The 27,749-nt window shown below is 41.4% G+C and overlaps 1 protein-coding gene and 2 long non-coding RNA genes across 4 annotated transcripts in view; 2 read left to right on the top strand and 1 right to left on the bottom strand.

Moving 5' to 3' along the window:
* The window catches only part of LY86 (lymphocyte antigen 86), a 60,533-nt gene extending 59,622 nt beyond the window's left edge, over positions 1–911 (bottom strand). The window contains exon 1 of the mRNA XM_050789680.1: positions 261–911. Coding sequence (XP_050645637.1) covers positions 261–329 — 69 coding nt within the window. The 5' untranslated portion in view covers positions 330–911. The remainder of the gene's footprint in view (positions 1–260) is intronic.
* LOC126953925 (uncharacterized) overlaps positions 1–27,749 on the top strand; it is a 153,038-nt gene that overhangs the window by 33,237 nt on the left and 92,052 nt on the right. The gene's annotated exons all lie outside the window — the stretch shown is intronic.
* Positions 7–10,252, top strand: LOC126953927 (uncharacterized). Its single transcript, XR_007725414.1, has 3 exons — positions 7–176; positions 1,080–1,510; positions 4,631–10,252. It is a non-coding gene; the product is annotated as an uncharacterized LOC126953927 (long non-coding RNA).

Here is a 27,749-nt window from a genome sequence, read left to right as displayed (position 1 = left end):
CAGAAAAATAACCGGCCAATAAAAAGCCTGTGAAGTTTCTTCCTCTCCCCTCACCAAGGCGGTGGGATGTTCAGTTTCACTTCTCAAATTTTAGGTTCCCTGGGAACCACAGTCAGAAGTAAAAGGCAGTGAGCAGAGGCATTTGATACTGTTCCCCCAGGACCTTGAATCTACAGGTGAGGCTGGTCTATTCTAGGGTAGGAGGCATGTTGACTTTCTGCTTTCACAGGGAGAGGGGCAGTAGTGATGCATGAACTTACCTCTCGGGGCTCCTCAGAACAGCCCAGGTGAGGTTGTAAACTTGGGAAAGACAAAGCACAGGCCACCATCTGTTTCCCATCTCCAGCCCCCGTGTCTCTGTAGGCTTCCGATCCAGGCTGTGTGTGGACCAGGGACCTGGCTGCAGCCAGCAGGCAGCAGTTGATAGCAAGAGGGTTGCAGAATGATACTTGGAATCTGGAATGAGGCTTTGGCCCTATTGCCACTTTTGTCTCCTCTAGCTTTGGCTCTGCTCTTCGGTTTGGGATTTTAGCAGTGAATTGTCCAGCTGCAGAACAGACCTTGTTTTGGGAGCTGCAGATGTGGTCTCTGAAGTTGAGGCAGAGGCAGTAGCCCTGAGAAGTGAGCTGTGTTCTATTTCTGGGTTTGGCTTGGTAGAAAAGGCAGGAAGGGTGGGGAGGTGGGGCCTCCCTTAACGAGGCTGGTTTAATGGTTTTGGTGTTAGCGGGATCATTGACATCACATCTCACTTTCTCTTCAAAGCCAAGATTGTCTTCGTTCTTCCATGTATCTCCATTCTGCTGCAGGACAGCGAGGTTTCTCAGTCTTGATCCCCCAACCCTGCCCCAGCTCCACCTTAGTGTAAGAGGACCAGAGTCAGTACCAAGGTCAGCAGATTTCAGGAGCAACAGAAAACACGTTTCCTTGGGAGGAACAGCATTTTTCTGAATGCACTAGGTAGATTTACTATTTCTGCTGATGGCTAATCAAAAATGAGAGTCAGCTCAGAACTTTTCTTGAAATAGGTGGAACTTAATTACCAATAAAGTAATTGGTAAATAATTTGGATTTCTTGACAGACATCAGAGAGTAGTCATTTGGAGAAGGAGCAGCTCTGGATTGATTATTTTTAGGTGCCTCTGCAGGTAAGTTCAGTGATGTTGGCTTTCAACAGCAGTTCTCCAAGCGCGGCCTAAGAAGATGACAGTCTCAGCTTCCACTGGGGGCTTGTTAGAGATGCAAATTCTGGGCTACTCACAAGACCTACTAAATCAGAAACTCTGGGGGCGGGACTCACCATTCTGGAGTTTCACAAGCCCTCCAGGTGTGCCTGATGCAGTCTCAAGCTTGAGAACTGCTGACTTTTACAGAACACAAAGCGAAGGTTCAGCCCCAAGGGAGTGGTGGGACGTTGCTCTAAGAGGAGACAAGGTAGCTCCTCTGGCCTGCGTGAGCGGAAGGCAGCTGTGCTGTGAGCAAGATCTTGGGAGATGAGAGTCTGAAGCTCATGGTGAGAGTGGGGGCCCTGGTGGAAGGGTGGTTGCCCCTAGTAGGTCCAGGATGGAACACAGAAGCTTTCCCTTGGGATATTTGAGTGCTCCAGCAGTTGTAAAGAGAGCTCTGAACATGTGAGTGAGGAGAGCAATTGAGGGTGAGACCTTCCTTCCCTGCAAAGTGCGTGATGATTGACACTGGAGGAGGAGCCCAGGAGTGCAGGGCAGGGAGCAGACAACCTGGCAGAGAGCTGTGAGCAGCTGTGGCAGGGAAACGGTCTTTCTGGCAGTCTGTTCTGGCTGCCATAACAGAAATACCTTAGCCTGGGTGGCCGAAATGACAAGCATTTCTTTCTCACCATTCTGGAGGGTAGAGGTCCAAAGTCAGAGATTGGGGTGATAGAAGATTCGGTGTCTGGCGAGGGGCTTCTGGTTCACAGATGGTGCCTTCTGGCTGTGCCCTCACATGGGGGAAGGGCCAAGGGGTTTCTCCTAGGCTTTTTTATAAAGGCACTAATCCCACTTATGCGAGCTCCATTCTTATGACCTAATCACTTCCCAAAGGCCCTACCTCCTAATAACATCACCTTGAGGCTTAGGATTTCAATATATGAGTTTGGGCGGGGACACAAACATTGGCTTTATTGAAGAAACTGTGCCATCTGAAGACAGGGCTACGGATTTCTGAGAATCAAAAGACCTGGAAATGAAAGGAATCATAATTCAGGGATTGCACTAGGATTTAGAAATATTCCATATGGACCAATCAGGAACCTTGTGATCATGGTGACCCTAGGACAGTGGTCTTCAGGGCATCAGCATCAGCTGGGGGACTTGTTAACATGAGCAGATTGCTGGGCCCTACACCAGAGTTTCTGTTCCTCTATGTCTGGTGAGGCCTGAGAATCTGTGTTTCTAACATGTTCCCAGGTGATGCCAGTGCTGTTGATCTGAGGTCACATTCTGAGGACCTCTGGTTTAGCTTATAGAATTTGGTTGTTTGCAGAAAGTACAATTAAAAAAAATCTTCTTAATAAAATGTTTTGTTTTATGACAGATGGCATTTCATATAACCCATATATAACACATCCAAATGGGATAAAAGAGTAAGCCACATTCTCCAAGGAATTCTACGTACTGGTTCTGCCTACTGAAAATGGGATTTGGTTGAAATCATTAGTCATGGCCCATCTAGTTCAGAAGTCAACCCATAATGATGTCTTGAAGAGTTCTTTAACTAGAACCTTTATAAAGACAGCCAAAGTGTTCTTTGAGAATGTCCTGTTCCCTAATTATAGAATAAAATTAGAATCAGTTTATGATAGTTATTTAAAATATGGTTATGTCTATGTAATGGTAACCAAACACAAACATACTGTCAGGCTTTGATGCTGACTTCTAGTCTCTTAGCCAGCTGTAGCTGAAGAAGCCATGCTCTGGTCTCATTCAGGTTTCTCTTCTACTTTTTGGACAATCCTCCTCTTCTTCCATGTCTCAGGCTGCTCTCCATACACACACACACACACACACACACACACACACACACACATATATATATATCCTTTTTTTTTTTTTTTTTTTTGAGATGGAGTCTTGCTCTGTCACCCAGGCTGGAGTGCAGTGGTGCAATCTTGGCTCACTGCAAGCTCCGCCTCCTGGGTTCACACCATTCTCCTGCCTCAGCCTCCTGAGTAGCTGGGACTACAGGAGCCCACCACCATGCCCGGCTAATTTTTTTGTATTTTTAGTAGAGACGGGGTTTCACCGTGTTAGCCAGGATGGTCTCGATCTCCTGACCTCGTGATCCACCCGCCTCGGCCTCCCAAAGTGCTGGGGATTACAGGCATGAGCCACCGCGCCTGGCATATTTTTATTTTATTTTATTTTATATTTTATTTTATTTTATTTTATTTTTTGAGGTGAAGTCTCACTCTGTCACCCAGGCTGGAGTGCAGTGGCATGATTTCAGTTCACTGCAACCTCCGCCTCCTGGGTTCAAGTGATTCTCCTGCCTCAGCCTCCCGAGTAGCTGGGATTATAGGCATGTACCACCATGTGCAGCTAATTTTTGTATTTTTAGTAGAGACAGGGTTTTGTCATGTTGGCCAGGCTAGTCTTGAACTCCTAACCTCAGGTGATCCACCCGCCTCAGCCTCCCAAAGTGCTGGGATTACAGACGTGAGGCACTGCACCCACCCTTGCTTTCATTTTATAGAGGTCTTCTTGGGGATGGTGCCTTTCTTTTCTTGCAGGGTAAAAATATTCTTATCAAGATGACCATCCCTAAAGCTGTTCTTAAGGAGAAAATGTTTGTTTGAGGAGAGACTTTAAGAATCAAATGTGAGACTCTGGGGGCAGAAGTCCAGTATGTATGTAAGCAAGTAAGGGTGAAGCTGTGTCACAAGAGAAAATACAATACTCCAGGGAGCGAGGGGAGAAAAAAGAAAGGACTAGGGGGAAGAGAGGAGAGGAGAAGAGGAGAGGAGTGAGAGGAGGGGTAAGCAGGTGAATGGCTGGTGTGGAGTGGAGGGAAGCAGCCTGCCAGCAGGTGGGACAAGCAAAGGTCCCTTAGGAACAGATTCTGCATTACTTCCTGTGCAGTGTGCAATGTGACAGCCCTCTCCTCTCTGTGACCCACAAAAGTTTAGAAGAGACTTAACAGCCAGGAAGGCTCTATATGTGCGTGCGCATACACACACGGGAGAAAAGGCCAGAGCTTTATGCTTGCGTCAGTGTGGTGTGCAATAGAACTGAGGGCCGTGGCAATACGCCCTCCCTTGGGAAAGTGATTCAATAGCTGGGTGAGCATCCCACTTCCCTAGGACAGGGAAGGGGGTTTGGGCCAATGTAACCTACATTATATATGCCAGTAGATGGCAGACAGTCCTAACTATTCTTTAACGCTACACAATGATGATGTAGCACTCTGTCTCCAGTGCAAATGTACCTTCCTCATCATTTGTATTCAGCTGTGGCTGTTCTCCTCTAATTTCCCTCAGATCTTTATTATATTAGGCAAAAATTTCCCTTTGCATAGCACTGCCACTTTGCTTTTTTCTCTGTGGCCTGTCTCTGAGTTTCTGCGACACTGCAGTGGGAAGAGACAGGTTTGATGACATCCTGCCTTTGTCTTCTAGATCAGGGGTCCCCACCCCCTGGACCACAGACCAGTACTGGTCTCCTAGGAACTGGGTGACATGGCAGGAGATGAGTGAAGCTCCATCTCTATTTATAGCTGCTTTCCATTGCTCGCATTACCGCCTTAGCTCTGCCTCCTGTCAGATCAGCTGCGGCATTAGATTCTCATAAGAAAGCAAATCCTATTGTGAACTGTGCATGCGAGAGATCTAGGTTGCACACTCCTTATGAGAATCTAATGCCTGATGATCTGTCACTGTCCCCCATCACCCCCAGATGGGACCATCTAGTTGCAGGAGAACAAGCTCAGGCCTCTCATTCATTCTGTATTACGGTGAGTTGTATAATTATTTCATTATATATTATAATGTAATAATAGAAATAAAGTGCATGATAAATGTAATGCACTTGAACCATCCTGAAACTACTCACCACCCACCCTCCTATCCATGGAAAAACTGTCTTCCACAAAACTAGTCTCTGGTGCCAAAAAGGTCGGGGACTGCTGTTTTAGATTGAGTGCAACCTGAAAACTGCTCCTCTCCTGTGTAGGAGTCAGGAAACCATGCTACTTCCTGTGTAACACTGTTTCACAGCCCCCTTGACTGACTGCTGAGGTTTTACTTTTTAGTTAGTTTCAAACCCTGTGTTATATAGGCTACACAAATATTTTGTGGAATTGATGCCAGTCTACAGAGCTTTTCGGTAGAGTCTTTCTCATGATCTCTCAGACTTCTGGAAGATTCACTCCACAGAAAGTGTGAGATGCCCCCAAAGTTGCTTGGGCTCTTGATGTCACATACTCTGTGTATGTATTTGATAGAAATATATAGAAACCAACTATATGCTTTCTACACAGCTAGGAAAAATTCATCTGTCTGTCTACTTGCTTTAGGTTGTCCCACTCATTTATCCAACAAATATTTATTAAGCACCTCCGAAATGTCAGCTACAGTTCCCAGCACCAGGAATACAGCAAAACAAAGTTCTTGTTCTCATGGAGATTACCTTCTAGTGGAAAAAGACAGACAATAACATTTTTAGTACAATTGTTTAATGAAAGAGAAGGGACTTTGCTTTTTGAAAGGCTTCTTGGGTTTCCCAAGGAAAATTGGAGTAAGTGTTCTGAAATATTTTCAGCTGGCTGTTTATTGTGTATGCACAATAAGCTTTTTTTCTTTGATTTGCTCCAGACTGGTAGCTCATCAGGGTTACCAATAACTGTTTGCTCCAATGGGCAAACTGTAGCAGGCCTATCTGGGACACTACCGTTTCCTTATTTCCCCATTTGTTATTAATATTTCATTATTCTAAGGACATACTATGCAAAGTACTTGCTTTTCAAATAAGTCTACATATACTATGGCAAACTACAAACGGAAAGGTTTTTGTTGGTGTGAGGAACACGTATGCTGGGCCAGGAAAGAGGTGAGCACTTATAGATCAGTCTGATCAATTTTCCAGTGATGAAAAGAGCAACACATTGCAGCATTCGATGAAGGTCAAAGAAATTGCTCTGAGCTTCAGAGAGGGGAGCTGTAGCATGAAAAGACTGACGACCATTGTATAAAATTCTTCTGCAGCATGGGACAAATTAGCAACTTGTAGCTACGACTCTGTTCCTCAAATTGAGAACGCTCTCAAGATCTCACCTTGATAAGATTGAAGTGATTTCAGTAAGTCGAAGGAAAAACACTGGGGAGGGAACCAGAAATGGGATGAAGAATGCAAAGAGTTCTTTTACGTGCTATGAAGAAGGGGTACTCATTTGCTGTTGTAGGTAGGATCCCAGGCTCTGGCTTCACTGTGTCCCTCCAGTTCTGGCTAATTCCAGAACTTCTGGCTGCCATTATGGGATTTGCACTTGCCACGTGTAATCCAAAGTATTGGAGAGCCTGTTTTGCTGGACTGGCAGGTGGTATTTGGAATAAAATAATTTACTTTTCTCTGGATCAGACCCTTGGGGATGTTCTTGAGGTCTCTCTCCTGGCAGCAGCCGGCAGATCCACCCAGAATTCTTCTGAAGAGATCTGATGAGGTATTTCTATTTCAGAATTCTTCTGAAGATGTCTTCTAATTCCCTGAAGTGGTAAACATCCCAGCAGTAATTTTGACATACAAATAATGGCCTTTGAAGTAGCCTGTGTTTTTTCTTTTGTGGAATGAATAAGAATATCTGAAATGCACTTCTGTTATGTCTCAGTCATTCTTCTATGTGCTTTCCATGTATTCTTTGATCCATTTCATCCTCACAGCGGCCTTACAAGGTAAACACAGTTCTATCATCCACTCCTTGCCCCACCTCCCTACCCAACCCCTGGCTCTGCAACTCTGAAATAAATTCCAAAGTCTTCCAAGTCTGCAGAGGAGGAAATTTTTTTTTAAAGGTAGTTCTTTTGGTGGAAAAATTTCATCTAAACTGATGAGACTGTTTATAGTTTTAATTTATCTCACCTGGGTGTAGTTCACTTTGTTTGGCTGCGGACTATCAATGATTGATTTGTGGTTAATGGGTACTGCACCAGACTCTGTTACAGGTGTTATAAAATGTAAACTCTGTCACCTTTCTAAAATCAAGAAATTCTGATTTATAAAATGCATCTGTACCCAAGGGTTTCAGGGAAGGGATTCCTGGGCCGGTTGTATGATGATTCTTGTTCTTCTGATGAGGAAACTGAGGCATACTGAGTGACGCATCCAAGATCACACACACAGTAGGGCCACTGGAGGTCAGACAGTGAAACTCCCATCTTAAGTTCTTGGTCTCTGAGAAAACGGCCTCTTTCCTACCACGCCCAGTGGTTTGCTTATCTTCCACTGTAGTGATATCCCAAAAATGACCCTCAAGCGCTTGGAAACTGATGGGACTTGGACCGTGTAGCTTCAAGAAGCAGGTCTGGCCTATGCTTCTGTCTCTCTCAGATGGAGGGAGAGAGGAAAGGGTGAGGGGAGGGGGCTCCAAGTGAATGGCCTGTGTGGTCTTGTAGGCCTGGGCTGAATCTTGTCTCTACTCTGTGGAATTGGTAGGTCACATAAGTTACATTCCCTTAATGTAGGTTAATTTACCTACAAAAAAGTCAGTCATAATCAATAAATGGTAACTGTTTTATTACTCTTTTTATTTTTGGAGGAATCTAGATATCTGGAGGTGCCTTAACGCTGAAAACTTCTTTGTAATCTAGTGTGCAGACTCAGCTGGGGGCAGGTCCTCCATTGCGAGGGACTACATGGATGAACCTATGAGACACACAATAGCTTCTCATTAGACATGTAAAATAGCCACGGAAAACAGGACTCAGTTCAGAAGAGAGAGGTTTGGCAGATGGCTCCTGGAGGAGTCTGATGAGTGGTGCTTTTCCTGTCTCCACTGCACACGGATGAAAACAAAGGGTCAGATGATTTCACGGCACGCTGCTTCATAGACACAAATTGAGCTCTCTGATTTTACTTTGAAGCTTGGATATGTGGGCTCCAATCGTAAGGTTATTGATGAACAAAGTAGGCTTTCAGCAGAGAGTGGAAGGGGAAGCAATTTGTACTTTCCAGACAAAATGGTGCTTCATTGGCTGTGGCCTCTGCTCACCTGGAATTTGTATCATGAAGTCTCTGGTCCTGAGCTGTCATTTCTTGCCCAAAAAACTGGTTTTTCTTTTGTTACTGTTTTTGTTGTTGTTTCTTTGTTTTAGAAATGGAGTCTTGCTCTGTTGCCCAGGCTAAAGTGCAGTGGTGTGATCATAGCTTATTGCAGCCTTGAACTCTGGGGCTCAGCTGATCCTCCCACCTCAACCTCCTGAGTATGACACTAAAGGCATGCACCACCATGCCTGGCTAATGTTGTATTTTCTAGAGACGAGGTCTTGCTGTCTTGCCCAGGGTGGTCTCAAGCTCCTGGCTTTAAGCAATCCTTCTCCCTGCCCTGGCTCAACCTTCCAAGTAGCTGGGACTACAGGTGTGAGTCACTGCACTCAATCTTTGTTACCGTTTGGAAGTGCGAGATTGGAAACTCCCCATCAAAGTCACTGACAAATAGTGTTTCCACTTGATATGGTTTGACTGTGTCCGCACCCAAATCTCATCTTAAAATTTCACGTGTTTTTGGAGGTAATTGAATCATGGGGGCAGGTCTTTCCCATATTGTTCTCGTGATAGTGAATAAGTCTCAGTAGATATGGTTCTCTAAGGGGGAGTTTCCGTGCACACGCTCTCTCTTTGCCTACTGCCATCCATGTAAGACATGACTTGTTCCTCCTTGCCTTCCACTATGATTGTGAGGCCTCCCCAGCCATGTGTAACTGTAAATCCATTAAACCTTTTTCCTGTATAAATTACCCAGTCTCTGGTATGTGTTTATTGCAGTGTGAAAAGAGACTAATATACCACTTCATTCCACCCGTGTGTCACCGCCTTAGATAGGACTCCTCATGGTCTCCTGGGATCCACCGTGGCCCCCTCCCAGATCCATTCTCCAGTCCACACCCAGAGCTATCCTGTCTGAAGGTGCATCTGCTAAGGGATGCCCTGCCAAAGCCTTTCAGTGCCCCCTGCATGTGACTTTGAGGCCTCGCGTGCTTTAGTCTCTTCCCATCCAGCCTCCCTGGCTGTGGGTGCTCCAGCCTTGCTGCCTGCTCTCCCCTGCCCTGGCATCTCTAGTGCCTATCCTGGAATGCCTTTCCTTACCCCTTCTTTGCCATGTCCTTGAGAGTTCAACTCAGTGCTTGCTTCCTGAAGAAAGATGCTCTGTCAGGGCTGGGCAGCTCCCACTAAACTCAGCTCCTATAGCCCTGTGACCCTGCCTCTGCCTAGCATGGTTCAGAGTCAGTCATCTGATGAAGGTCAGACTCCTGCATAATATGCCAGGGAAGTTTTCTTCCTCCCCACCTTCTTCCCATCCTTCCTTCCTTCCTTCTCTTCCTTTCTCTTTCCACCCTCGCTATTGTGTGCCCTATGCCTAGCACATAATAGGTATTTGGTAAGATATTTTAGGCTAAATGGAAAAAATATAGAGGATGAGGACAGCCCCACAAACTTGTCTTTCTGGCTGTGCCACTGGACCTCTGGATTTGGCAGGCAGGGCAAAGTAAGGTGGGGCAAGGAGCTTCCCTCCCAGGCGGTCTGGCCCCCCCGGAAGTTAACAGAGTGTGGGTGTCATCTGCCCCTGAAAGTAGATCACAGTTCCTTTTTCCTCTGTTTTTGCTTCTCATTCTTAAAGTAGTATATTCTAATTGAAGGATTTGGAGGATATACAGGCCAACCCTCCTCTGTGGGGCAGGGAAACTAGAGAGACAGGAAAAAAAATCACCCATAATCTCAATACCTAGAAGTCACTGTTATTTACATCTTGTGAAATATCCTTCCAGTACACACGCACACACACACACACAGAACCATACTGTACCAACTGTATAAGCTATAACATATTATAGTACTTCCGTTGGTTACTGAGAATTCCCCCATTACTTGACTTTTTTGTTTGTTTTGTTTTGTTTTGTTTTGAGACGGAGTCTCGCTCTGTCGCCCAGGCTGGAGTGCAGTGGCCGGATCTCAGCTCACTGCAAGCTCTGCCTCCCAGGTTTACGCCATTCTCCTGCCTCAGCCTCCCGAGTAGCTGGGACTACAGGCGCCCGCCACCTTGCCCGGCTAGTTTTTTGTATTTAATAACTACATAGTATTCTGCTGTATGAGTTGACCACAACTTATTTAAACAATTTACATGTAGACACTTAATAACAAAATAATTAATAGGAGATGATGCTACAGAGTTGCTTTATTGCTCTATTTTTGTGCAGCCGTGCTTATTTTTCCGTGTGATAAATACCTGAAAGTGAAATGCTTGGTGAAAGAATTACCAGATTTTTCAGGAGTTTGATACATGCTATTATGTTGTTTTCCAGATACATTGAAAAATTTAGCCATCCCATCAGCCACTAGACATTATAATTTTACAGTATTTTTTGTTAAACATTGTGAGATAAATGTTAGGTAAACATTGGTTCTCCTTATATTCACTTGGGGTTTCTTTCAGCACTAATGGAGTTGAATGTTTTTTTTCACATTATTATTACTGGACATTTGTGTTTCTTCCTTAGTAAATTTCTGTGCAAGGCTATTGCCTATTTTCTATTATAAAATCAAATTTAAAGGAAAGAAACAAAAGGTAAGAGATTGCTGAATTTAAACCTTCATGAAAATTCAGTTTAACCAGCATTTATTGTTACCTCCTTTTTGCACAGTGCTTTTTATTCTTGGACAAACATTGTTACGATCTGGTGCAGTTAAAGAAAATCTTGCAACGAGATTTGTTTGAGACTTAAGTTTACTCTGTGGATAATGCCCGCTATTAATAAAATATACAGTGCTTATAATATATAAATAAAAGAAAAAGAATTCTTGACCTAAGGTATTGCATTTTCTTGGGTGACTTGTCTATATTTGTAGATGATTAACTTGGAAGTCATGTGGGAAAAGGTGAATTCAGGTACACTGTTTTAGTTGCGACTGTTCAAGGCAAACACATGACTGTAGACTGCTGCTGCCGTTTCAGCTGCAACTCGGAGTACACGATCTTCTGGAGAAGCTTCTAAATGTTTGGTAAAGGCAACTGAAGTTGTGTGACCAATTCCTTATATTTTTTTTAAGTTTTTTATTTTTAAACACAGATGTCACTCTGTTGCCCAGGCTGGAGTGTAGTGGTGTGATTATAGCTCACCGTAGCCTTGAACTCTTGAGCCCAAGTGACCCTCCCACTTCTGCCTCCCAAAATGTTGCGGTCACAGGCATGAAACACCATGCTTGGCCATCAATTTCTTATATTTTGAACAACTACAAAATAGTATTACTCAACGATTGCTCTCTCCCGAGCACTCACCAGCAGAGGACACTATATAAGGGAGGCTGCATGAGGTGGGTGGAGTTGGACAGGCAGACCTGTGTCTGCATTCTGGTCTCACTAATGACCACTATATGACTTTGGCAAGTCACAGACTCTCACCGGCAAAATGAAGCTTATTAAATCCATATTTCAGATTTGAAAACAAAACAAGATAAAGATTGAACATGTATCAAAGTGTTTTATACACACACACACACACACACACACACACACACACACACACATACCCGGAGGCAGAAACTTAAGTTTACTCTGAGGATGATGCCAACTATTAATAAAGTATACAATGCTTACAACACGTAAATAAAAATAAAAATAATTCCCGACTTAAGAATAAACACACACGACTTACACACACATACACACCTGGTAGCCTTCATTAGGAAATAATTCTCAGTCTCAATTAGAATTAGGGGTTGGCACAATATGTGAAGGAACACAATAGTTTAAAAAATGCTAGTGAAGAAAATATCAATAAAAGAGTAGTTTTTGACAGTGTCGAATATGATTCAGAAGATTGGAGCCTCTTGGTGAACAAGTAGAAAACTACTCTTTAAAGTTAAATGAGAATGATTTACTTCCCACTCATTGGTAGACTAAAACCTACTAATTTTTGGAGAGAATGGCTGGATCAGAACTACATCCATAATTTTCCAGGCTGCTTGGCTGCTGTGTTTTGCTAAGGAAAAAGATTGCACATCATAATACAGACACTTATATAGCAACATTTATATTTTTACCCTAGTGCTTCTGTCTGCTTTCTTATTTCTGCCTCATAACAGTCATTTCAATAGGCAGTCAGATATTACAGGTATGGCTTCTCTGTTAAGGAAAAGGTCTTTGTCATACACCCTTGAATCCTTTGTGTCTTGAATGGTGTCTGGACTATAGTTCACGGTATTAAAGAGTTAGTTAACTGAACAATAAAAAAAGAAACAACTAACTTACCTTTTTGAGAGCTTCTAGGATGCTAGGCACTGTGTTTTACAGGGATTTGAAGCACGTATTGTATAATACCCATTACACAAATGAGGAAACTGAAGTTTAGGGCCATTAAGTAATTTGTCTAAGGTCTCAAAATGACAGAGCCAAGATTCAAATCCAGAGCTAATATCCAAATCCATTTTCTTAACTATAACACTCTATTGCTCCAAGTGAATAAATTAGCAGGGAAACAAGCTCTATGGTAAAGGAATAAATGCAAGATAAGAAAGATTAGGTTTTTTGTCCATGTTCACAAAGCTTACCATTCGTGGGTTGTAACTAAATGTCTTTGTTTGCATTACTCCATCTGCCTCGGCTTCCTTGGCTGTACCCTCTTCCAGCTGGAGAAGATAAGAGATTAATCTGTCATGCCTAGAAGTGTTATTTGTCCTATCTACTCTTTGCTTTTTTTCATTCCCACCTCCTTCTGGATTAATATAGTATTCCTTTGGTATTCTATTTTATCTCCCCTAGCAGTTTTTCAGCTATACCTTCTTGTTTTATGTTGTTAGTGGTTGCTCTAGTGTGTTGTCCAGTAGGCTAGCCATTTGCTACGTTAGCATGGGAAATACGGCTGAAATGAATTGAGATGTGTGGATGGTTTCATACACACTAACTTTTGAAGGGCTAATGTAAAAAGTGTAAAATAAATAGCTCACTAGTATTTTTTTATGTTGATTATATACTGAAGTTATAATATTTTGAAGATCCTAGGTTAAATATAATATTACAATTAATTTCCTCTATTTCTTTTATGCTTTTAATGTGGCTTCTAGAAAATTTAAAGATATATTCATGGCTTGTATTTGTGGTTTATATTATATTTCTATTGGACAGTGGTGCTCTCAAGATATTATATTAATAATATAAGATATATTGTATTAGAATAACATAATAATACAAGTAATAATTATATAATTATCAATAATTATGTAATATATTACATAGTGTAATAATTACATAATTAATACATTAATTATATAATAATTATCTTATAACATAATAGGTTAATAATAAGAAGACATATTAGAATAATTAGAATATAATACAATAATATAAGAAACTTGCAATAATACATTTCCACTTAATCACTCCTATTTCTTATTCTATTGCATGTATTTAACTTCTACATATGTTGTAAATCTCACAATACATTGTCACTATTTTTTGCTTAATTAGTTATTAAGAATTGTGAAGTTTCAGAGACTTCATCCCACTTGCAAGCTAATAGGTACCCTGTTGCTGTTTGATGGATGTTGACAGGAGACATGAGACTCCTGGGTCAGAGACAAAGGACTTTATTACTCAAAGAACAATGAGCAGCATGATCATCAGTACATTTGCATTGATTCCTCTTTCCCCGAAGTTCCACATGGGTGATGTGATGGGCTCAGACAGATACTACACAAGCAGAGGGTTTGTGATGAAGCTAAAGAACTCAGGGTCGAGTGCTTAGCATGTTTTGAGCAAGCAATAAACATTGCAGACAGCAGCTAACAGGCCTGTCTTCCTGTCATTAGAAAGGGAGTAGTTTCCTAGTATTTACACTGTCATTTCCTTGCTACTTAGTCACCTTTGTGATTAGCTACAGAAATTACTGCTTATCAGGAGGCAGATAAACTTGGAAGTCTGGCACATGCTGCAAGAACTAGCATAGATGCTCATGGTGCATGGCAGACTGCCTCTTTCAACACAATCAATGGCCTTAAAAAAATGAACAAATGAGAAAAAAATGATTTCATATTTACCCATATGTTTACCATTTTTGGTGCTCTTCATTCTTTTGTGAGAATCCTAGTTTCCATATATTGTTATTTCCCTTCAAACTGAAGAACTTCTTTTAATATTTTCTGAAGTGTAGATCTGCTGGTAATGAATTCTCTCAGCTTTTATTCAGCTGAAAATGTCTTTCTTTCACTTTTTATTTTTGAATAATTCTTTAACTGTATATAGAATTTTGATAACAGTTATTCTTCCAGAACTTTAAATATTTTGTTTTACTATATTCTGGTTTACATTAAATCTCATAAGAAGTTAAGGATTATTTTTACTTTTGTTCCTCTGTATCTAATGTTTCTTTTTTCTTTCATTGTTCTTAAAATTGCCTGTTTATTTTTGGTTTTCAGAAATTTGACTGTGATGTACCTTGCTGTGACTTTATCTGGGTTTATTCTACTTGAAGTTCTTTGAATCTCCTGGAGCTATGAGTTGAATTACTTACAGTTTGGAATATTTAAGGCTATTATTTCCTTAAGTATTTTTTTGCTATATTATTTATCTCCTCTCTTTCTGGGACTCTGATTACTTGTATATTAGACTGTTTGATATCATCACACAAATTCTTAGGCTCTGTTTTTTTTTCTTCTTATTTATCTCTGTGTTTCAGTTTGGATAATTTCTATTTGAAATTCAAAATATAATATTTTTTATTTTAAATAATATGTTTTCAGTTCCAAAATTTCCATGTGGCTTCTTTTGATAATGTCCATTTCTCTGCTGAGACCACTCATCTGTCCACTCATTATGTTTATCTTTTTCTTAAAGTATTTAATTATAGTTATAATAGGTATCTTAAAGGTCTTTGTCAGTTAAACTTAATATATGAGACACCTCTTTGTGTTTCCATTAACTGATATATTATGGGTTCCATTTTCCTGCTTCTTTACAGTGTCTAGTGATTTTTTCATTCTATCCTGGGCATTGTGAGAGTTTGAATTATGTCAAGAGCTTCTTTACAGTGTCTAGTGATTTTTTCATTCTATGCTGGGCATTGTGAGAGTTTGAATTATATCAAGAGGTTGAATTATGTTGACCTGCCTCAAAGAATATTGAATGTTGTTAACATAGTCTTGTTAGCAAAAATCTTGGGTAGTGAACCCACGACAGCTCAGGTTGATTATGTTGAAATTTGATTTAGGCTTTGTTAGTGTAGGCCTAGCATAATCCTCACTATAGGGCTAAGAGGGGCTCTGTATCTGAGATGTGTCTTTTCTTGGGTTTCAGTTGAATTCCTACAGTCTCTTTACTCTGGCTGATCAAATTCAAATGTCTCTCAATAATGAGTAACCTCCAGGATCTCTGTCATTCTTTCTTTAGTTGTTCTTTGTGAGGCTTTGCAGAATTTTGCCCTGCATAGTGTACAATAGTATTTAGCCAAGGAGTCAGGAGGGCTCATGAAAATCCAGTTATCTAAGTATCCCCAAACTCCAATCTTTGTTTTCTCACTCCAGTTAGACTGCTGCTATGTTTGGGGTGCTACTTCCCTGTGCCAGGCCGAAAGTCAGAATAATGAGGATATAACTTTTAAATTAAAGTTTAAAAGTATTAAAGCCCCATGCTGCCTGTTGTCTAATTCTTGAAAATAATTGCTTCATATATTTTACCCAGTTTTACAGTTGCTTAGGGTGGTGGGTAAGTTTGATGCTTATTACTTCCTCATGACAAAAAGCCCCTAGAAACCTTAGAAGATTATTTCATTTGAACCTAAGTCTGCCTGGGTCCCAAGCTGATCTTGCCCCTATACCAGCAACTGGCAGATTTCACAACTAAATGAAATAAGCAACTTTTAGTCAATAGGTGAGAAACTCACAGGTAACATCACACTCAACTGTGAAAGACTGAAAGCTTTCCCCCTAACACCAGGAAGAAGACATGGATTTCCACTTTTACCATTTCTATTCAACATAGTACTGGAAGTTCTAGCCAGAGAAATTAGGCAATGTAAATAGTAAAAGGCATTCAAATTGGAAAGGAAGAAATAAAATTATCCCACTCAGCAGATGACATTCTTATATGTAGAAAACTGTAAATATTACACAGATGCACACACACGTACACACCATACACACATGCACATACTGTTAATGAATTCAGTAAAGTTACAGAATACAAATAAGCACACAAATACCAGCTGTATTTCTATTCATTAGCAACATACAATCTAAAAAGGAAATAAATAAATCAATTTCATTTACAACACCATCAAAAATAATATAATACTTACAAGTAACTTTAACCAAGGAGACAAAAGCCTTATACACTGAAAAGTACATAATATTTTTGGAAGAAAATTAAAGAAGACATAAATAAGTGGAAAGACATCTGTGTTCTTGGATTGAAGAACTTAATATTGTTAAGATGTTAATACCACCAAAAGCAATCTACAAATTCAGTGCAATCCCTATCAAAATCCTAATGACATATTTTGCAAAAATAGAGAACTCATCCTAAAACTTGTATGAAATCTCAAGAGACCCCAAAAATCCAAAACAATCTTGAAAAGAAAGAACAAAGTTGAATGACTCACACTGCCTGATTTCAAAAATTACAACAAAGCTACAATAATCAAAATATGTGTTAATGGCATAAAGATAACATATAGACCAATTAAACAGAATAGAGAACCCAGAAATAAACACTCGAGTACATGGTGAATTTCAACCATGAATTTCAGCGCTGCTAAGACCATTCAATGGGGAAAGACAGTTGTTTAAGTTTTTTTTTTTTTTTTTTTTTTTTTTTGGCAAATGATGCTGGGAAAACTGGATATTCATATGCAAAAGAATGAAGCTGGACCCTTACCTTATGCATATACAAAAATTAACTCAAAGTGGATGGAAGACCCAAATTTAAGATCTAAAAATAAAAACTCTTAGAAGAAAACACAGGGAGAAATCTTCATGACATTGCATTTGCAATGATTTCTTGGAAATGATACCAAAAGCATAGGCAAGAAAAGAAAAAAACAGACACATTGGAGTTCATAAAAATTAAAAACTTTTGTTGACCCTGTCAACAAAGTGAAGAGACAACTCGCAGAATGGCATAAAATATTTACAAGTCATGTGTCTCATAGGGGATTTGTATCCAGAATATTTAAAAAACCCTTACAACTAAAAAAAAAACAAACAATCCAACTCAAACACAGGCAAAAGGTGTGAATAAGTAGAAAGAAGATCTATAACACATTAAAACATGCTCTGCATCATTAGTCATTAGGGAGATGTGGATTGAAACTATGATGAAAACTACTTTATTGAAAACTACTTTACATCCATTTGGATGGCTAATTTTAAAAAACTGGAAAATGACAAGTGTTGACAAGGATGTGGATGTGAACTCTCTCAAATGCTGGTAGAGAGGAAAAAGGTGCAGCCACTGTGGAGAACCGTTTGGTGGTCCCCCAACAAGTTAAACATAGAATTACCATATGATTCAGCCATGTCACTGCTAGGTATATACTCAAATGAATTGAAAGCAAGGACTTAAACTGATACTTGTGCACCAATGCTTATAACATTATTCACAGTAGCCAAAAGGTGAGAAGGAAGTCAAATATCCATCAACAGATGAATGGATAAACAAAATGTGGTATATACATACAATTGAAAATTATATAGCCTTAAGCGGCAGTGAAATTATGATACACTACAACATGGATGAACCTTGAAAACATTACGTTCAGTGAAACAAGCTAGACATAAAAGGACAAATGTCATATGATTCTACTCATATGAGGCACTTAGAATAAACAAATTCATAGAGACAGGATGGTGGTTACCAGGAACTTGGGGGAGGGGAAAATGGGAAATTGTTGTTTAATGGTTACAGAGTTTCTGTTTGGGGTGATAATAAAATTCTGGAAATGATGGAGATGGTTGCCCAACACTGTGAAGGCACTTAATGCCACTAAATTGTACACTTAAAAATGGTTAAAATGGTTTCTAAAAATTAGGCTAAACTAGGATTGCTAACTTTTTATTTTGCAACAAATGTCATTAGAAAAGAAATTCCATCTACTATTGCTATAATTGCTTTAAAAGAAAGGATAGTTTAACACCAAAAAAGGGATGAAAGATACAATCTTAAACTAAAGGAGTGTTCTTCACAATCAAGGCAGTTGGTAACCTCACACTGACATTTATATGATTATTTTTTGTTTGTTTTGTCTGAGTCTGGTAAAAATGTTTCATGTATCTGTGGGCAAAGCATTTCAGAACTACTTGCTGAGTTCAGGATACCAGGAACATTTTATAGCAGCAGAGAGCCCTGAGAGATTCTATACAACACAGTCTAAATTCTTTATATGATATTTGGGGTATATATACTATATATTTTATGCTGAAAATTTTACATGTAATATTCATAACAGCCCAATATTCCGAGATATGCAGGGAAGGGGTGCTCTAGTTGCATACTTCTATAACATTTGTGTCTTTTAAAATAATAACCATGTAGCAATTGTGCAATTTATGAAGAAAATTTTAAAACAGTGTTGAATTAGTTGGAGCAGGTAGAGATTCTTTCTTTCCTTCCTTTTCCTTTCCTTTCCTTTCCTTTCCTTTCCTTTCCTTTCCTTTCCTTTCCTTTCCTTTCCTTTCCTTTCCTTTCCTTTCCTTTCCTTTCTTTTCTTTTCTTTTCTTTTCTTTTCTTTTTTTTCTTTTCTTTTTTTCTTTTCTTTTCTTTTCTTTTTTGCTTGCCTGCTTGCTTTTTGAAACGGACTCTTGCTCTGTCGTCAGGCTGGAGTAGAGTGGCGGGATCTCAGCTCACTGCAACCTCCGCCTCCGGATTCAAGTGATTCTCTGGCCTCAGCCTCCCGAGTAGCTGGGACTACAGGTGCACACCACCACAGCCAGCTAATTTTTGTATTTTTAGTAGAGATGGGGTTTCAACATGTTGTCCGGGATGGTCTGGATCTCTTGACCTTGTGACCCACCTGCCTCAGCCTCCCAAAGGTTTCTTTCATGTTTAATGTCATTTTCTCAAACCTTAAAAAAATCTGCAGGATCTTCAAAGTCAGATTCCTGGTGTAGCATCACAATTATTGTTTTTCCTTAATTTTTACTGTCCATGACAAGAGGAAATTTGAGAGCGATCAGCTTTTTTGATTTTTGCAAAAGGGAGCTGTTTTTCTGCTGTAGTGAGTTGTCTTTGACAGATTAATATAACATGTTAAAACATATATCAAGGAATATTTAAACAAATCAACATGTCTGTTAAAATGTAAATTGTGGACATACATAAATATTTCTTCCTTTATTGAACAGGAAAAGCGCATCTCCCCTGACCATACCTAAATGTTTGAATTTTTTCCAAGGACAAAGCTGGAGACAGTTGGCAAAAATGAAGGGCACATACATGAAGGAATTACTGCGTTTTATTTGCTTAACCTCAAGTGTGCCGGTGGCTTAGCCCTTTGGGGTGAACGGCAGAGCCGAACCTTTTCGGGGAGTTCAGATATGAGGTCATCAAATTTCTGGTGGCTCTGAATCATGTCTGCTAGACTTTCTCTCCCTAGAGACAAGGAAATCCTGTTTGTATTGAATATATTTTTTTTCCAGAAGGTCAGCTGCAGCAAGGAAAAATAGAGGAAATATACTGCTTTCTACAAACTTTTTGCAACAGCCTTCATATCTAAGACTAAAGACTCCACTTAATTCAAACTGGGAACAGATTTTAAAATGTCAGGGACAGCTGGGAAGTGATTCTTTCAAAGTCCCAGGGCTCAAAATACTTGTCAGGCTAAGAGAACAAGGAGAAAGAGGCAGTACTCCAGCTGTTCAAATAGAAATTGTTGCCTCCCAAAGATTCCCTTTAAAACAGGCCATTCCTGGCCGGGCGCGGTGGCTCAAGCCTGTAATCCCAGCACTTTGGGAGGCCGAGACGGGCGGATCACGAGGTCAGGAGATCGAAACCATCCTGGCTAACACGGTGAAACCCCGTCTCTACTAAAAAATACAAAAAGCTAGCCGGGCGAGGTGGCGGGCGCCTGTAGTCCCAGCTACTCGGGAGGCTGAGGCAGGAGAATGGCGTGAACCCGGGAGGCGGAGCTTGCAGTGAGCTGAGATCCGGCCACTGCACTCCAGCCTGGGCGACAGAGAGAGACTCCGTCTCAAAAAAAAAAAAAAAAAAAAAAAACAGGCCATTCCTCTTCTTGCTCCCCAGCCAGCTCTCTGGCAGACCTCTTTGAGTTCCACTCGATGTTCGCTTCCATGCTGCAAACTTAGAAGCTGTTCTCGACTCTACCTCTCATTCCTCACATCCTCAGTGTGGCATGTGGAAAGAGGAGGAACCAGAAAAAAAAAAAGTTTGTGAAATTCTGGCTTGAATCTCGTGCCTGGAGGTGAGTCTGTGCACGCAGTCCTCGATCCTTATAAGTGCACGAGGATGATGACTTCTGTTTTCCCAGGGTTGTTTGAGGATTCGGTGAAGCAGTCTATGAAAACGCAGCTGTGGCAAAGTAGGCATGCAGGACATGTAAAAAACAAATGCACACACAAACCAACACTTCCCTCATTGCATAATTTCTCAGCTCCATCCCTCCTTTGTGTTCTCACTGCCTCTCCAGCCCTGGCCAGTGCAACCTTGAGCTTGAGCTATGGAATAATCTTTGGTCTGTTCCTGCCTGGAGCCTCTTTCCAAGCCCTCCTCTGGGTCACAGGGACAAGGTACTCTGACCCACACCCGACACTGGTCTTTCTATGCACAGAACCCTGTGCATGTTCTTTTCTACTTTTAGGTTGGCGGCCAAAGTCCTTGGTCTGGAATTGGCTTTCAGAGTTAATTTTCCCAAAGCTGGTCTTCACACCTTGCTCCTTGGGCCTCCTCGTTTACAGGGAGGATAAAGGTTTGCCTTCTCTTCCCTTTATAAGCAAGTCACGGGGCTCCCATCTCCACCTTTGTCCGTGCAGCTCTTCCTTGACTTCCTTGCCTTTCCTCTGCTTCACAACTACTTTCCATGGACTTTTCCCAACTACGCCCTAGAAGGTCACTCTTCTCTTACTTCTGTTGCATCAGCAGAATTTATCAGAGGTCACACTCTGTTTTGTATAAGTTCTGGGCCCTTGTCTGGATTAGAGCTCCTTGAGGTATTGGCATATGCAGCTTGAGACCTGCAGAACCTAGCATTGCTTCAGAGGAGCCATAAATCCAGGTTAACGAGGAGGAACAGAATGGGACAGGTATTCCCCTGACCTGCCCAGGGACTTCCCTGATGTTTGTAGCCCTGTCTTGGATAATTGTTCACTGCTATTTGAATATGGGCTTTACTGTTCATTTATTCTTTAACACATTTTTATTAAGCACCCACTGTGTGTTAGGCACTGTGGTAGGCACTGGCAATGCAATAGTGAAGAAAGCATTTCCTAAGTCCTTTTCACTTTTAGAAGCTTCATTTCAAAATTACTTGGAGAAGGGTAGGGGTGAATCTAGGTTTTGTAGAGCCTAGCACGTTTATAATTTATGGGCCCCCTTGAAAAAAAATGCAAAATTTCAAATACAAATGAATATTTCCATTCAATGTTTAAAATGATAAAATACATAAAATATTATTAAATATTATTAAATTTATTAAATTTAAAACACTGGCCAATATCACAAACATTGAAAAATACATGAAAAAGCATTTTAGCTAGTTATCTATGTAGTTTTCCTCTCTAAGTACTTGTTTCTCTTAGATATTTTTGGCTTCCCTCTCTTCAGATGAAAGTTTTGTAATATTTTCCTAGAAAGAAGCTAGGAAGATAATTAAGTCTTCCCTCTAGCATTGTTGATTGAATTTGTTATTATTGTTACTGATAGTTTACAACAAATGAATTTTTAGTTTCCCAATTAGTTATGGGTAAATTTTCAGGAATAATGTCAAATTTGGGCAAATATCTACTGAGTTTCCCTTATACAGTAATTATAAGATTCAAAGGCTTTCCAACTTTTCTCCTATACTAGTTAATCTCTAAAGAATCTTCAAGTTGGATCTGAAAACCAAATACTACATGTTCTTACTTGTAAGTGGGAGCTAAACACAGGGTGCCGTGGACATACAGGTGAAAGCAATAGACAGTGGGGACTCGCAGAGTGGGGAGAGGGGAGAGGGACAGGGCTGAAAACCTACCTCATGGGCGCTATGCTCACTCTCTGGGTGGCGAGGCCATTTATACCCCAAACCTCAGCATCACACAATATACCCATGTCACAAACCTGCACGTGCAGCCCCTGAATCTAAAGTCAAAGTTGAAATTATTTTTAAAATAATTCATTCTCTTTACACATAGGGAAAAAAAGACAATGGTTTGTTTATCATTGTTTTAGCTGAATCACCAACAAGATTTCTAATAGGAGAGAACTTCCGTTTTGCCGAGGTGCCTGTAAGGACTGAAACCTCCACTTGCAATGATACAAGCCTGCTGACTGGAAACATTCCCACAGATTCCATTCCAAACCTTGTTTCTCCCCACCCCACCCACTGGTTTCCGAGGGTTGGTGCTATGGACAGACTGTAAGGCACGAGCCATCTGGTCAGTGTTGGTGCATCAGCAGAATGGGTGGTAGGACCATCCCAGAAGCAACTCCTGCACCAGAACCCCCAGCACACAAAAGTGACTGGGAATCACAAAAATAGACACCTCTTGACCAATCGAATGGATGCCCAATACCAATCTCCCCAAAATACCTTCAGCCACTCCACACCACCAGATAGGTCCTGGAAGGGGCCATGGGAGTGAGGGCTTGGCAGTCGACTTCATCCACTTCACAGTAAGTCTGCCTGTGGCAAAGGACAGAAGTCAGCTCTGGGCTTATCGCCATGGACTGGAGGGACTGGAGTCCTTCAGAATGGTGCTCCCCAGAGTGAGAGTCATGGGCCAGCAGTGTCAGAGTCACCTGGAGCTTGTAAGAATGCAGATTCTTGGGCACTATCCTAGACCTACTGGATCAGAACTGAGATCTTCAGGTGGTTCTGTTGCATACTAAAGATGTAAGGATCATTACTTTAAAATTATATTATCCAATATGATAGCCACTCGCCATATATGGCTGTTAAAGTTGATTAAAAAGAAATAAACAATTTCTAGTCCTCAACAGCCACATGTGGCTAGTGGCTGTCATAGTGTACACTTAGACATAGAGCATTTCTATCATCACAGAAGCTTCTGTTGGACAGGACTGTTTAGAATACATGCCACCCAGGTGTGCTTCCACCTCAAACTCCTTCCCACTATGGCCAGTTATATGGCTAGCATTATATAGCATATATTCAACTATATCATCAACTATGGCATGATCCCACTTTATCAACATTATCTATTTATATGTGAACCTCTCCAGCTATAAACTGTATGAATTCCAGGACCCTGGGTTGTTCATCTTAAAACCCGCAAAGCCTGGCCTTGAGTCTAATACACAATGTATGTTAAGTGTATGCTTATGCCATAAATACCTAAATGAAATATATCAAGATATGTTATCAAATGATGCAGAAGTTTTCCTTTCTTCTGTAATTCTAATTCATATGTTTATGTTGTGTTATGTAACGCCCTTTTTATCGATGCTCTGGTTTAGGGGAGACTAAGTCCACTTACATTTGATGAAGGCCACTGGCCTTGAGTTTATACCTTTTGCTCCAAAGGGTAGAGAATATTACCCACTATGGCTATTTGGGAAACATATTCTTTGGCAAAATAATCTCTCTGTCTTGCAGAAGCCCCAGGTTGTTCTTGAAATAACAGAGGAAAAAACACTGATGATAGTGCCATTCACTCAATAACACCAAGATAAGAACCAAATTATTCTACCTACTTAAATCATTTTTATTTAGCTCACAATAGGAAGATAATTTAATTTCAGGAGATTGGAAACATTGATTGAGCGGTGAGTCCCTAAGGCATTTATTAGACAAATGAGACCAATGAAGAAGAAATATGTTTTTCATCTTTAAATTTCCATAAAAGATTTATAGCCAAACTTGGTAGAGTTGATTTTAAAAATGTAACAGTTCCCACAAAAGTGGACACCCACAGGATATGGTAGATAAGGACACAGCAGAGGAGCTGATAACAGGTGGCCTTGGGTTTTATGATGTGTCAGTACCTCGCTTGCCTGCAGTCTTTGGCCTGAAGCCCAAGGTGAAAAAGCCAAGGGGCAGCCATGGCTCCAGTGTACAAGAGTGTTTCACTTATTCATCATAGCCGTGATTATAGAGTGTACTGGCTATGCATGATTATTTTTCCTCCAGGAAGAAAGAGATGTAAAAGAATTTTAAAATTTGATTTTAATAAATGTCTCAGGTTGGGCTTAGTGGTGATGAGATCGCAGGGGGATTTGTCTAGTGTATTCCAGCCTTTCCCAGCATCTAATGATAAGGAACAGTGTCAGGCTTCTGTTTTCCCCCCACCCCACTAGGCTTTATTTACACTAATCAAGCCATATCTCCTTGACAATCTTATTCCATTCGGCTGTCTTCCAATTCCAGCCACATTTATTTACCTGTATTTTGCTTGCACCGAAAGTGTAGGAATACAGGTAAGGACAACAGGTGGAGAAAGCTGGTGGGGGGCAGGAAGGAGAATCCCAGGCTATACGCAGGCTGGGCCCAGTATGGGACTCCAAAGAGATGAGGCAGAAGAGGACCCCTGATCAGTACTACTCAGGTAGGTCTCCTCGCCCCTGGTCTTGGCAGGAAAGTTTAGGGTTTGCTCATGCTGGGGCCCTCGGTCAACACACCTACCCTGGTTTTAGCCCAGGGGCTTCACTGCTGCTCAAATCTGAACAAGGAGCCAATTTAGCTGCATTTCCAGAAAGTATGTCCCCTGATTTCAAAGACAGGAATCTGGACCCATTCGTAGGTGATGGGAACTGCAGTAGAAGAGGTGTGGATTTTAGGGCAGGAAGACCTGGTTTCAAAGCCCAGCCTTGCCTCTTAAAGGCTTTAACTGAACTACCTAACCCTCAGTCTCCCCATTTGTAAATGGTGAGGTAGTATAATAATAGTTATTGAAGTTCATAACTTTGAGCATCCCCTTCTCAGCAACTGACAGGACTACTAGGCACAAGATCAACAAGGATATAGAACATCTGAATGGCACTATCAACCAACTGCATTGATTGACATATATAGAACACCTGCCGAACAACTGCAGAGCACATGCCTTTGAAAACTCCCATAGAATGTTTACCAGGATAGAGCATAATATGGTTTGACTCTGTCAAACCCAAATCTCATCTCGAATTGTAATCTCCACATATCAGGGGGGGACCAGGTGGGACATGATTGAATCATGGGGTTGGATTTCCCCCTTGCTGTTCTTGTGATACTGAGTGACTTGTCATGAGATCCGGTTGTTTGAAAGTGTGTGGCATGTCCCCCTTTTTTCTCTTTCTCTCCTGCCACTGTGTGAAGAAGGTGCTTGCTTCCCCTTCACCTTCTGCCATGATTGTAAGTTTCCTGAGGTCTCCCAGCCATGCTTCCTGTTAAGCCTGTGAAACTGTGAGTCAATCAAACCTCTTTTGTTCATAAATTACCCAGTTTCAGGTAGTTCTTTATAGCAGTGTGAAAATGGACTAATACAGAAAATTGGTACCAGAGAAGTGGGGCATTTCTGTAAAGATACCTGAAAATGTAGAAGCAACTTTGGAACTGGGTAATGGGCAGAGGTTAGAACAATTTGGAAGGCTCAGAAGAAGATAGGAAGATGAGGGAAAGTTTGGAACTTCCTAGAGACTTGCTCAATGGTTTTGACCAAAATACTGGTAGTGATGAATAGTGAAGTCCAGGCTGAGGTGGTCTCCGATGGAGATGAGGAGCTTATTGGGAATTGGAGCAAAGGTCACTCTTGCTATGCTTTAGCAAAGATATTGGTGGCATTGTGCCCCTGCTCTAGGGGTCTGTGGGAAGAAATTTCTTGGCAGTAAAGTGTTCAAGATGTAATCTGGCTGCTTCTAACAGTGTACAGTCATATGTGTTCACAAAGAGATGTTCTGAAATTGGAACTTATATTAAAAAGGAAAGCAGAATATAAAAGTTTGGAAACTTTGCAGCCTGACCATGTGGTAGAAAAGAAAAAAAAAATATTTCTGGGGAGAATTCAAGCCAGCTGCAGAGAGTTGCATAAGTAAAGAGGAGCCAAATGTTAATAGCTGAGACAATGGGGAAAACGTCTCCAGGGCATGTCAGGGACCTTAGCATCAGCTCCTCCCATCACAGGCTTGGAGACCTAGGGGGAAAAAATGGTTTCCTGGGCCAGGCTCAGGGCCCCTCAGCTCTGTGCAGCCTTGAGACATGGTGCCCTGTGTCCCAGCCACTCCAGCTCCAGCCATGGCTAAAAGGTGCCAAGGTGCAATTTGGGCTGTTGCTTCAGAGGGTGCAAGCCCCAAGCCTTGGTGGCTTCCATGTGGTGTCAGACTTGTGGGTGCTCAGAAGGCAAAGGTTAAGGTTTGGGAACCTCTACATAGATTTCAGAGGATGTATGGAAACACTGGATGTCCAGGTATTAGTTTGCTGCAGGGGCAGAACCCTGATGGAGAACCTCTACTAGGGCAGTGCAGAGGGGAAGTGTGGGGTTGGAACCCCCACAAACAATCTCCACTGAGGCACTGCCTAGTGGAGCTGTGAGAAGGGGGCCACTGTCCTCCAGACCTAAGAATGGTAGATCCACTGACAGCTTTCACCGTGCGCCTAGAAAAGATGTAGGGACTCAATGCTATCCTGTGAAAGCAGCCGTGGCGGCTGTACCCTGCAGAGCCACAGAGGTGGAGCTGCCCATGGCCTTGGGAACCCACCCCTTGCATCAGCGTGTTCTGGAGGTGAGACATGGAGTCAAAGATGATTATCTTGGAGCTTTTAGATTTAATGACTGCCCTGCTGGGTTTGGGGCTTGCATGGGGCCTGTAGCCCCTTTCTTCTGGCTCATTTCTCCCTTTGCAATTGGAGCATTTACCCAATGGCTGTACCTCCATTGTATCTTGGAAATAACTAATTTGTTTTTGATTTTACAGGCTCATGTGGAAGGGATTTACCTTGTCTCAGATGAGACTTTTGACTGTGGACTTTTGAGTTAATGCTGGGATGAGTTAAGACTTTGGGGGACTGTTGGGAAGGCATAATTGGTTTTGAAATATGAGAAGGACATGAGATTTTGGAGGGGTCAAGGGTAGAATGATATGGTTTGGCTCTATGTCCCCCCGCCAAATCTCATCTCAAAGTGTATTCCCCACATGTTGGGGGAGGGGCCTGGTGGGAAGTGATTGACTCATGGGGGTGGATTTCCCCCTTGCTGTTCTCTTGATAGTGAGTGAGTTCTTGCAAGATCTGGTTGTTTGAAAGTGTGTGGCATGTCCCCCTTTGCTCTGTCTCCATCCTGCCACCATGTGAAGAAGGTCCTTGCTTCCTCTTCACCTTCTGCCATAATTTTAAGTTTCCTGAGGCCTTCCAGCCATGCTTTCTGTTAAGCCTGTGTAACTGTGGGTCAATTAAA

Source organism: Macaca thibetana, chromosome 4 (assembly GCF_024542745.1).
Source record: "Macaca thibetana thibetana isolate TM-01 chromosome 4, ASM2454274v1, whole genome shotgun sequence".
In the NCBI taxonomy this organism is placed as follows: Eukaryota; Metazoa; Chordata; class Mammalia; order Primates; family Cercopithecidae; genus Macaca; species Macaca thibetana.
Note: the sequence above shows the minus strand (reverse complement) of the source record. Positions and strands in the feature narration are given on the sequence as shown.